This window comes from Anser cygnoides, chromosome 16 (genome assembly GCF_040182565.1).
Source record: "Anser cygnoides isolate HZ-2024a breed goose chromosome 16, Taihu_goose_T2T_genome, whole genome shotgun sequence".
In the NCBI taxonomy this organism is placed as follows: Eukaryota; Metazoa; Chordata; class Aves; order Anseriformes; family Anatidae; genus Anser; species Anser cygnoides.
In genome coordinates, this window is record NC_089888.1 from 3,787,431 (window position 1) to 3,798,393 (window position 10,963).

A 10,963-nucleotide genomic window follows, 5' to 3' on the forward strand; every position below is an offset into this window, starting at 1 on the left:
TATCGGTCTTAACAGCTGATGCCAGCTCAGTCCAAGCTGACAGATGCAGAATGACTTTTGGTTTTATTCCCCTTGTGCTCTGAAATTTTCATTTCAAAATGCAATATCGAATTGGCCTTGACAAGAACCAGGTGTTAATTCCGAACAGACAGTTACTTCATTACTATCCCTATTACTCATCCTGCTCTACTGCGTTTCCCTTTCCCAGAGTAGCTAAACTCAGCATTTTCCTGCTCACAGAAGTGCAGTTGGTTTCCACAAGACTAGAAACGTGACTTTCTTTGATGACAAGATGATTTGTAATTTTAGGGAGTTAGTTCCCAAGAAGACACAAACAGTCGCTGAAGTTAGGGACAGGTCCACGTACCAAACATCCCTCTGTGCTAAAAGATACGGTTGTTTTTGTACACTTTGGGAGTTTGGGTTGGAAGGTTAGAGTTAGAGGTGGGGGTGGAGAGAAAGAAGGATGGAGGAAGAGAAAAGAAGGAAGGAGAAAAAAAAGTATAGGGCTTGTTCTGAACACAGATGGACCACAGCCTGCCCAGGCTGGAGGCAAATCCTCTCCAGTGTTTGGGGTCCTCTTCAGGTGCTGCTGGTGCTGTGCTGTATGGCTCTCAGTGCTGTGCCACTTCAAGAGGAGAGATACTAGCGCTGTCCCTGCCTTTTTGAAAGCTGGGTTCCCAGAGTGCATCTTCTCATTTTTGAGAACTATTCCTGTCATTGTTCTCTATATCCAACATGAAACTTGCTCAGTTAAGTCCCTTGCAACACGACAAGGCAAAGGCCTTCTGCCACCAGCAGAAGTTGTTTTGACATCTGGCTCAGCAGCAGGATGAAGCACACCCAGGAGCTGATTTCATGATGTCCCATCCAGGTTTGGATTGCCATGCTGTTTTTCAGTCCTAATAGCTCTCCAACTTTGACAGACAAGCTGTTGTTGTTTTTATTTTATATATCAAAGAGTAGCATCTCGCTGGAAAGGCATCTCTAGCATTGGAAATGCTCCCCTGGCATTTTCTCTATCCTATCTTCTTATCCTAGCTATAAAAAATTCATCTTTGGGTTTGGCTTCCCTGTTTGTGCAGTGGCTCGGTGGTCTGGCAAAGCAGGAGCTCAAGGCCTCCTCTGGAGATTTCATCCTTAGCTGCTCCGAGTTCTTTTCTCCGCCACACTGCCCTTACCCTCACCCACGTGTGCTGGTAACTTCTGAGAGGATCTCAAAAAAGGGAATTTTCCAAACTGAGTAAACATTTCCTATGACGAAAAGCAGAACAAAAAGAAATAAAACAAAGGGATGGGCCCCACAGTGACAGATACTTGTGTGAATGCCAGAGCACTTTAAACCCTCATCAGTAAAGACATGAATACAAAGAGGTTATTAAATCATCTCTTTCTTTAAAATTTGTTTCACAGACAAGCTGGCTCCACAGGGCAAAAATAAGCAACGGAAAAAACTACAATCACGCATAGCAATAGCAGCATCTCTTCTGGAGGTTTGGGGCTTGCCCTGCCTCCAGCCCTGCACTTTCTCAGTGCTCTGTAGAAGAGCAAACTGCTCAGTGTGAAAGACCCAACTTGGTGGAAATGCCAAGATGGACATGCAGCAAGAGAAGGTGTCAAGAAAGCTCTCGTTTCGCCTTTAAATGTTTCTGTTGCTAACGTGTCTTCTGATTTCCATCTCTCTTGATTTCAGGACACAACTGTCCTCACCGGGTAATTGCAATGATGCGTATCTAAGCTTGCACCGAAGTGCAAATGCCTCCGTGGAAGGGTCAGAAGAGGCTGATCAACATCCAGGGGAAGTTACATCCATCCGTATGGGTTATGGATAACCCCCTCATCGTTAGCACCTTATATACCGGTCTTGTTGGGTTTATTCCCGGAGCGATGGGAGCTTCCATCTCTCCCCTTGACAAAGAAGCGAGCGAGAGCAGCACGCAGACTCGCACACACCTTTGCTCCTGCACAGCTGAGCTCGCACGAGGGTGGGATATTTTGCCCAAACACCTGTGCCCCACAACAGAGGCACTTTTACTGATGTCAAAGCGCCTTAGGATTCCTGAGCCGCAGCCAAGAACGTTAGTGCAAGCACTGAATTATAGATGCGCCTGGAACAGAGGGGCAGAAAAATGTTGAACCTTATCAGCCAGCTGCTGCCTGGTGGAGGCGGGGGCTGTTTGTTCGTAGAGCTTGGCTGCAGCCATCTCCATCGGTTTTGACTGGGATGCGTGTGACAGCGATTCCAGGTCATGTATTCTCCGAGACAAACCACAGGGAGACTGTGTTGTTGTTTTAATGATTCAGGCATGATTATCACTTTGTCATTTGTAAAAGATCACAGTCTCTGAAGGTGGGAGATGTTGTCAATTATGTAGCCATATGTAATCAGACGGCTATGGAGGAATAGCCTCCCAGCTCCAGGTTTATTACATTGAAAAGCTTTCTGTGGGCCAAGAAAGTGCTGGTTTTAAGAAACTCTCTAATGTACTCTTCAGAGCTTAAAAGACATTTAATGGAATAAAACTTAAGTGGATTAGATAAAAATGCCAAAGCAAGCCAACGAAGTTATCTCATCACAGACATATTGACATGCCTCCCAGAGAGGGGAGAAATCCAATTCCTTGCATCTAGATTTCCTGGTTCATTAGAAAGATACAGAGCATCCAAGACAATCTAAGAACTGAATAAATATCTAACAGAATATCAGCATCTCTAAAACTCTTCTAAGAAGCTGAAAACAAATTTTGTAGTGCGGTGCTCCACATCCAGTGTTTTGGCATATGTTGTCTTGAGATTTTCATGAATTGCAAATAAATGTATGAGGCAACCAGAAGAGAAAGTGACAGTGGCCCAAGACAAAACAGATGCATGTATAATAGCTCAGATTTGGCATGGACTATAGCATATGCCTTGTAGATCAAGGAACACCTCAAGTGTTACAGGGAAAACATCATGGTTTAATAAAACCATGGTTTTTATAATACGAATTACAGGGATTTAATAAAACTACAGGAGGCTAAATTTGAGAAACAGGAAGAATTAAACCTGGCCTGTAGAAGAAGGTGCTCCACTGAGATGAGCAAATCCCAGCACTGTCTTCGGTGGTCAAAATAATCAGCCCACATGGAGACTTCATTTATTTGTACAAGAGTTCTTGGGAAGGCAGAACTTCTCCATACCTCCTCTGTCCAGCTTGTAAATCTATGCGCAATTCTGCAAGTCACAGGAGAAAACAAAAATGAGATGCTGTACAGAGGAAATACATCTGTGCAAAGGAAACTCCAAATTGGTCCCTCTAGGACCTCCAAACTAAAATAACAAACAAGAGGAACAGAAGCCAGTGGCACTAAGCCATACGCATACAAAGCATGTACAAACCACTCGGTGAGTCTGAGTGATCGCCTGCGACCAGCAGCAGCAGAGGCGGTGGGCGCCGGCAGCGCTTTGCAAACACGGCAGTGGTCGGTGGTCCTGCGGCACCGCGCTGTGATGCGGCAGCGCTCAAATCCTGCAGTGCCCAGAATCCAGGACAGGGCCAACTCCAAAATGACATCCAAAGCTCCTTAAACATCTGGAGGCTGCAGAAGCTATTTGTCTCTCAGCCCGGAGGCTTCACAGAGACACTCCGTAGAACAACCGTTTCACAAGAGGGTTATTCACCCCTTCTTCACTCACTGCTTCAATCTGAACTTTCAAGTGCAGACTTCTCCTTCGGTATAAAGCAGCCTTAAAAAAGTCATGTATTACCTCTGTCTGTTTTTAAAGACATAGAACATCTGCAGAATTCATGTTCAGGCTAAATGCTTCTCAAAAATCAAGTAGGGAAGGAAGCAGAGAGGGGAGGAGAGCTCCCAGTCCCCTTGTTCAGGAGTCTCCCAGGAGAGGAGCTGCCTAGCAGGCAGTGGCTCACGAGGAACCGCTTACCAGTGGCAGCAGGGCTGCCCCCGAGCTCTTTACCCCCTTCCTGGGGGCTTCTAGGACTTGTGTGCTGGTGTAGCTGGAGCCTGAGACTGGGAAACATCAGATCACCTCAGCACCTTGGCTGCAAACTGTGGCTCCTCAACTGCCGCATCACACCCGGCTGAGACTTCACGGACGCCTTTAAGAACCGGTTTCATGGGGGAGCTCTGGGCTAGGAGCTCTGCATCGGCCGCCTGCTCCTGCGTCTGCCTGAGGACTAAGCGGTGTGCAAGCTGTGAGGCTCAGGAGGCTCCCAGCCCCAAAGAGCACCCCAAGGGGTGACTACAGGGTGATCAATACACCCCGTGTGGACATACGTAAGCACTTGTGAACATCTATGGTATCTCCATGTGACGTATGTAATGCGTAGGCCAGGTCAGCACGTTAGCCATCGTACCGTCTGCTTGCATAGCCTTACGTGATCTGATCTAACTGGCGCTCCTAGGCTGGCTGCCGCCGTTGTTTCATCACCAAAACAGCACGTCTCCTAAGTGTAGTAGACAGATAGTCGTCCTTCTGCTGAAGCAAGAGAGAAAGAAATATCTAGAGCAGGAAAACTATAGTCTGCTCGGCTCTGTCATCCCTTATTTACCTGACATGCCAGGCAAATTACTCTGGATAAACAATAATTGAGAATTGTCCACATTACATTTTACAAATCGCTTTGTAAATTACCTTAGGTACAAAGCACGATTTCTGCTTTCTGTTCGGATGGCGAAAACTCTGAATAATGAATGACAGCTAACAAACGGCAAACAGCTCCCAGTGACAGCGCTGCAGCATGCACACAATCATTCGGCATTTGTAAACATTTTAATGAACACTGATGATTGTCTGAAGAGCTAGAGATTACAAATAACACGAGAACCCGAACAGCCACAGAATAAAAGCGGTGTGGTGCCTCGTTAAGACATCCCCCCTCCCCCCAAAAAGGAAAACCTAACTGAACACGATTCTCTGTCCCATCTGAGGCAACACACACACAGCTCGGATCCTCCGCGCACTGCTGGGTGCCGCCAGCTGGGTGCTAAGCCGGGGAAGGGGAAGGGGAAGGGGAAGGGGAAGGGGAAGGGGAAGGGGAAGGGGAAGGGGAAGGGGAAGGACGTGGCTGGGGTCCCTCGGAGGCGCCCTGCTGCGAGGTGCCCTCGCCCCAGCCCGCGGGTGACTGCCCCTGGCTGAGAAGAACCCCTTGGCCGCCCCCCAGCAGGGCCGGGTGGGCTGAAGGGGAGCTCTGCGACAGCTCCTGATGGGAAAACAGCTTTGGGAGGGACCGGGAGGCGGCAAACCTCCCCGCGAGGCAGCTTCGGGCGCGGTTCTGGGTTCGCAGGATTTTGTCGCTTCGCTTTTTTGTTTGATCTCCGTTCTTCAGCGACGTTCGCAACTTCTCCGACTTCCCCAGAAGGGAAGGAGCTCGGTCGGGGCCCCGGCCCCGGCTCCCGCTGCCCGGCCCTGCCCCACGCCGTCTCGGGGCGGCCGCGGCGCCACCAGCCCCGCGGGGGAATGCAGCCCAACACGTGCGGGGGGAGGCAGGAGCATCGCCCCCTGCCCCCGGTGCCCGAGGGCCCCTGGCTGGGTGCTAATTAAAGGACAAATGAAGCCTTTAACGCCGCTCCCCGCCGCCCCGGGGACCTGAAGCAGGCACCGGGAGCGCTCCCCAGGGCCGCTGCTGGGTCCGGGGCCGCTGCGGGGAGGCGCTGACACGGCCCGGGGGGGGGGCTCGGGGGGGGCTCCGGGGGGTGCGAGCACGCCGCGGGGGGGGGGCGCGCAGGACGCGGCCGGCTTGGGGGGGGGGGGGGAGGGAGAAGGGGAGGTCCGGGCTTCCCCCGGGGGGGCTGGGGGTCGGTACCGGGGGGGCGGGGAGGCGGGGCCGGGCCGGGGAGGGGCGGCGGCGGCGGCGGCAGCCCGGGGGCTGCGGCTGGGTGCGGAGCGGCGGGGCCATGGAGAGCGGCGGGGCCCTGGGGGGCGGGGGGCCGCGGGGGGCCGCGCTGGGGGGCGGCGGGGCGCTGAACGGCTCCGCCGCCGCCTCCGGGCGCTTCGCCGCCGGCGGCACGGCGGCGCTGGGAGCGCTCATGGCGCTGCTGATCGCTGTCACCGTGGCCGGCAACGCGCTGGTGATGCTGGCCTTCGTGGCGGACTCCAGCCTGCGCACCCAGAACAACTTCTTCCTGCTCAACCTGGCCATCTCGGATTTCCTAGTGGGTAAAGTGCCGCCGCGCCGCGCCCGGCTGCAACTTGGGGACGGGACGGGACGGGACGGGCAGGCAGGCACCCGGGCTCCGTCCTAGGCAGCACCCCCGGGTCCCCCCCCGGCAGCGCCCCGCTTCTCCCCCCGATACCCCTCTGCACCCCCTCTGCACCCCAGGTCTCCCCCGGCAGCCCCGGCGCCGCCGCCCCCAGCCCCGGGCGCTCCCCGGAGCCCCCGGGCGAGCAGAGCCGGCAGCGGCCGCACCCCGGCCCCGGGGCTCTTGCGAGGCCGCCCCGGCCCCCGTGGCCTCCCCCGCGGGGGCTGCCACCGCGCAGGGTCCCCGGTTTCGGTGTAAATGACCCCCTCCGGTTGCAGGTGCCTTCTGCATTCCCCTGTACGTGCCCTATGTGCTGACGGGGAGATGGATCTTCGGGAGAAGCCTCTGCAAACTCTGGCTGGTAGTTGATTACCTGCTCTGCACCTCCTCGGTCTTCAACATCGTGCTGATTAGCTATGACAGATTCCTCTCGGTGACAAGAGCGGTGAGTCCTGTCATGGCAGCTGAAAGGGGAGTAACTCTCCCCTGCTTTATTCTCCCAGATTCGCTGCAATAATTAAAAGCTTTTTTAATCCTTCAGAAACTACGAATCTTTTAGCCTGGTGATGGAAAGCAATAATTATCCACAAATACATAATTCAGTTGTGGTTTCAGATTATTATTTCTGGCATAATTAAATCATTTAAGGTTCAGTCCGCATTGTGCAGGTGTTCCCTTCTCAGATAACAGGACAGTGTACAAAGTGAGTCAGCGAGGTAAGCAGACCTATCGCTAACTTCCAGGGGCTTCTTATCTCCAGGACAAAGCAGATTGTGGTCAGATTCTCAGCTTCTCCTTGGCTACCAAAGTTGAGGAGATTTCAGAACAAACTTCAGCAGGGCACTTCCCGGAGGTCGTTGGGCATGGTGAGATGAAAATGCTCAGCCTTTTGCAGGAGGGAGCGAGCAACTCACGGGCTGCTTGTTTTTTTCCATGACTCCAAGTACGATGTGGATTAGCTACAAGGAGCCTAGGTTCAGAGAGACCCAGAGCTAAACGCCTGCCTAGCCCAGAGCTTGAGGCATGCCTCTCCCCGGGAGTTGCAGGGTGTAGCTAGGGACAACTCACGCAAGTGGCTGGGAGCAGCAGCCTGCCAGGCTCAAACAAAGTCAGTACATTTCCACTGAGCAGAAGCCACGTCTGTTTTTGGAGCTGCAAGACGAGGGTTCTAAGTCTTCCCTGCAGGAGTGTGATTTATCTAGCAATTGCTCCTGTTGCCTATGGCATATGAATTTGTTACACTGCTGGGAGATTGCCTAGCAACTTTACCAGAAACGCTAACAGTTCATTTGTGAAGAGCCTCAACCAGTTGGTATGTGTGGCCATACTTAAGGAAAGGTTTCCCCACTGCAGGTCGCCTACAGAGCCCAGCAAGGCAACACCAAGCGAGCGGTGCTGAAGATGGTGATGGTGTGGGTGTTAGCGTTCCTGCTTTACGGACCTGCCATCATCAGCTGGGAGTATATCTCGGGCCAGAGTATCATACCCACCGGGGAATGCTACGCTGAATTTTTCTACAACTGGTATTTTCTCATGACAGCCTCCACGCTGGAGTTTTTCACCCCTTTCATCAGCGTAATGTTTTTCAACCTGAGCATTTACCTGAACATACAGAAGCGCACCAAATTACGCCTGGATGTTTTCCATGAAGTGCACAACCAATCCTTCACTGAAGAGATGGAAATGAGCCCAGAAGCAAAGCTTTCTTTGAAATGCTGTAAGTGGGAGCAGAAGGAGCCCGCTGAAACCCTCGACCTCTCTAAGAGCAAAGCACAAGCAGCAGCCTGCACTGCCAGCCTTGGTGCAGAAGACATGCAGACACCCAGCTCAGGGAGCTCTGGGAAACCCAAGTGTTGCAACAAAAAGAGCTGTAAAAATTCAGCGTGCACTCTGTCCTTAGAGAAGCGGATGAAGATAGTCTCCCAGAGCATGACTCAACGCTTCAGGCTCTCTAGAGACAAGAGAGTGGCCAAATCACTGGCAATCATTGTGGGCATTTTTGGAATTTGCTGGGCACCATACACCCTCCTCATGATTATCCGTGCCGGCTGCCATGGCCACTGCATCTCTGATTACTGGTATGAGACTTCCTTTTGGCTGCTGTGGATCAACTCAGCTGTCAACCCTGTCCTGTACCCTCTCTGTCACTACAGCTTCAGAAGAGCTTTTATTAAACTCCTCTGTCCGAAGAAGCTAAAGATCCAACCTCACGATCCTCTCCAGAACTGCTGGAAGTAAAGCTAGCCCTGTGTGTGGATGAGAAGAGCCTTCTGTAACACAGGTTTTTATAACAGAAAAGTACTGTAGCTTGCTTCCTTGGAAGAAGCCGGGGCCACTGGTCTGGCACACGTGAGGAAGGCAGCAGTGAGATCACTATTAAATTACTCTAGTTCATCACCAACAGAAACAAGCAGAACAGAAGGGTAAGGCAGTTGGTTTTTTTAAATATTTTTTTTGACATTAACCACAGACAGTGAAATCTGCATCCTACACCTGCACAAAAGAGCACAAAAGAGCTCTGCTGCCACCTAGTCAGCCTGAGCGGCAACAACATTTTGTTAAAATAAGTATCTAACCTGAAACCACTGGACTAAACTACAGTTTACACTTAAGATACTACATGATTACATGGAAAGAAAAGAATGGACCTCAGAAAGAAAACCACCTCATTTATCATTGCTACTACAGCAGCTTCAGCCATAAGCCAGGTCCCTACTGCACGTGGTGCTGCAATAGATGTCCCTTCCACCCCCCAGGAAGGGGCAAATCTCTGCCACGAAGAGCTTACAGATGGACTTAGGGGCACCAGGTATCCTGAAGCATTCTGTTGGCATTCCCTGCTTCCTGCTTCAGAACGGATCTGATTCCCTTTGCGTCCAGCCACGCACCAGCCATTGCTCTCACGATACACGGGTACGCTTCTCTCCTGCCCTTCGCCAAAGCTTCCTGTCTATTCCTCCACATAACCCTTGCCTATCTTGCCTCCATTGCAAAGCTTCCTCTCCTCTCTCAGAAGCTGTCCTTCCTCGAGCACTGCCCTGCGTCCTGCAGCAGCTGTCTGCCTTTCCCCCTTTTCACTGTCAGCTGTTGGACCGGCTGTGCCGTGCACCACGTGGATGAGCACAGCACCACAACGTGAGCAGCATCGAGCCCAAGGGCGTGCAGCAGGAGCAACAAGCGCAGGCACCGGCCCTGCAGGATGGTGGGAGCCCCGGCAGCCTCAAAGAACGGGGCTGCTGTGCCTCTAGGAAAGGTGTCAGCAGGGTTTCAGCTTCTCCATGGGCTCTCCCTCATTGTGACCCAAAGACCTCGCCCAGTCTCATCTGCAGGACCTCATATTTACTCTTTCAGCGATGCGTTACCAAATGACAAGTGCTGGGAGAAGTGAAGTTTGCATTCCTTTTTTTTTTTTAACGTAGTTTCAGACCTCTTAACTTCAGCAAGCTCTCCAGAACTCTCACATGCTTTCTTTTAAAGCATATTATTTTGAACGGAGACCCTGGTCAAGCTGTTCCAAGCAACATAAGTATCTTTTTAATTATTATTTTTTATTTTTAAAGCAGTCAACTAATTCCACAGATAAAGCACCAGATTCAAGAGACCAGGGCTCTATCCTCAGTCTCAGCAGGAGATCTGGGGCATTTTAGCTCTGCTTCCCATCTCACACTTCATCATGCTTGCCCATGTAGTCTATAACCTCTTTGGGAACAGAGCCAGAATGACCACAAAGTGGAAGACTAACTCCTGATCTCTGCTGGCATTGTTCAGTGCTATAGTAATATGAATACATAATTAGTTGCCATGGCAAAGCTCATGTTTAACAGTATTGTGCAAGGAAGCTCAAAATCCTAAGTCTGAAAACTACATTTACAAATGGAAACCCAAATGCTGTAAGGTAGTACCCAAAAGCTTCTGATGGTGTGATTGCCCATTACACTTTGCTATTGTGAGCAAACTGTTTCTTGGCTGTTGCTAGGAATAAAATAAATCATTATTCAACTTTATTCCAGTGACATTTGCTGAGTAGATCAATATTGTTGTCTGAAGTCAGGTTTTAAATGAAGTCTTGTTTTGTATATATATATATTTCAGTCTTGTGACATGTTCAGTCAGACCATTATGTATGAATTAAAATATATGCTTTGAAGTAAGCGTGCTAAGAGCTGCCAGTATGCACTGTTGAGCCTGCTTGTACCTTTCCTTGTGTCTGCTACCTTCTGAGAACCCCAATAAAGTATTTTTCTACAAAACTTGCCAAATATTTTATGGTAAACAGGGTGTTGGTGGAAACGATGAAAACCAACTGAAAGTAAAACCTCTATGGGTTTGTCTGAGGAGACAATTAAGGCCTATACATTTTACTTTAATAATAGTAATTTTTAAAGCTCCTGGAACAGCTGAATTTTGCTTACCACTGATTAGCAGGTTCTTGATAGCGCACACAGTTGGTGGTGAGAGCATATCACTTAATTCTTTCCAATTCTAGTTCTTTTCCAGAGCATGTTACATGAAACTTAGATCTGAAAACATTACATTAACCTTCTCTCTTCCTGTGACTCATGAAATTCACTGGTCTGCCTAAAAAAGACAAAGTCAGAACGTGAACAAGAGACTAATTTCCAGCTGTGTTTCTCTTCTTTTGTTCACAAAGAGAGGACTACTAGATCATTCAATCTGATAAAAGAAAAGTTACATTACTTTAAATTACACCTAAAGAAAAG

The 10,963-nt window shown here is 50.3% G+C and overlaps 1 protein-coding gene across 1 annotated transcript; it reads left to right on the forward strand.

The window, feature by feature from the left end:
* The first annotated feature begins 5,897 nt into the window (after positions 1 to 5,897).
* Positions 5,898 to 10,492, forward strand: HRH3 (histamine receptor H3). Its single transcript, XM_048074578.2, has 3 exons — positions 5,898 to 6,159; positions 6,521 to 6,687; positions 7,596 to 10,492. The coding sequence occupies exons 1-3, from the start codon at positions 5,898 to 5,900 to the stop codon at positions 8,478 to 8,480; spliced, it is 1,314 nt and encodes a 437-aa protein (XP_047930535.2). The 3' UTR covers positions 8,481 to 10,492.
* The last annotated feature ends 471 nt before the right edge of the window (positions 10,493 to 10,963 follow it).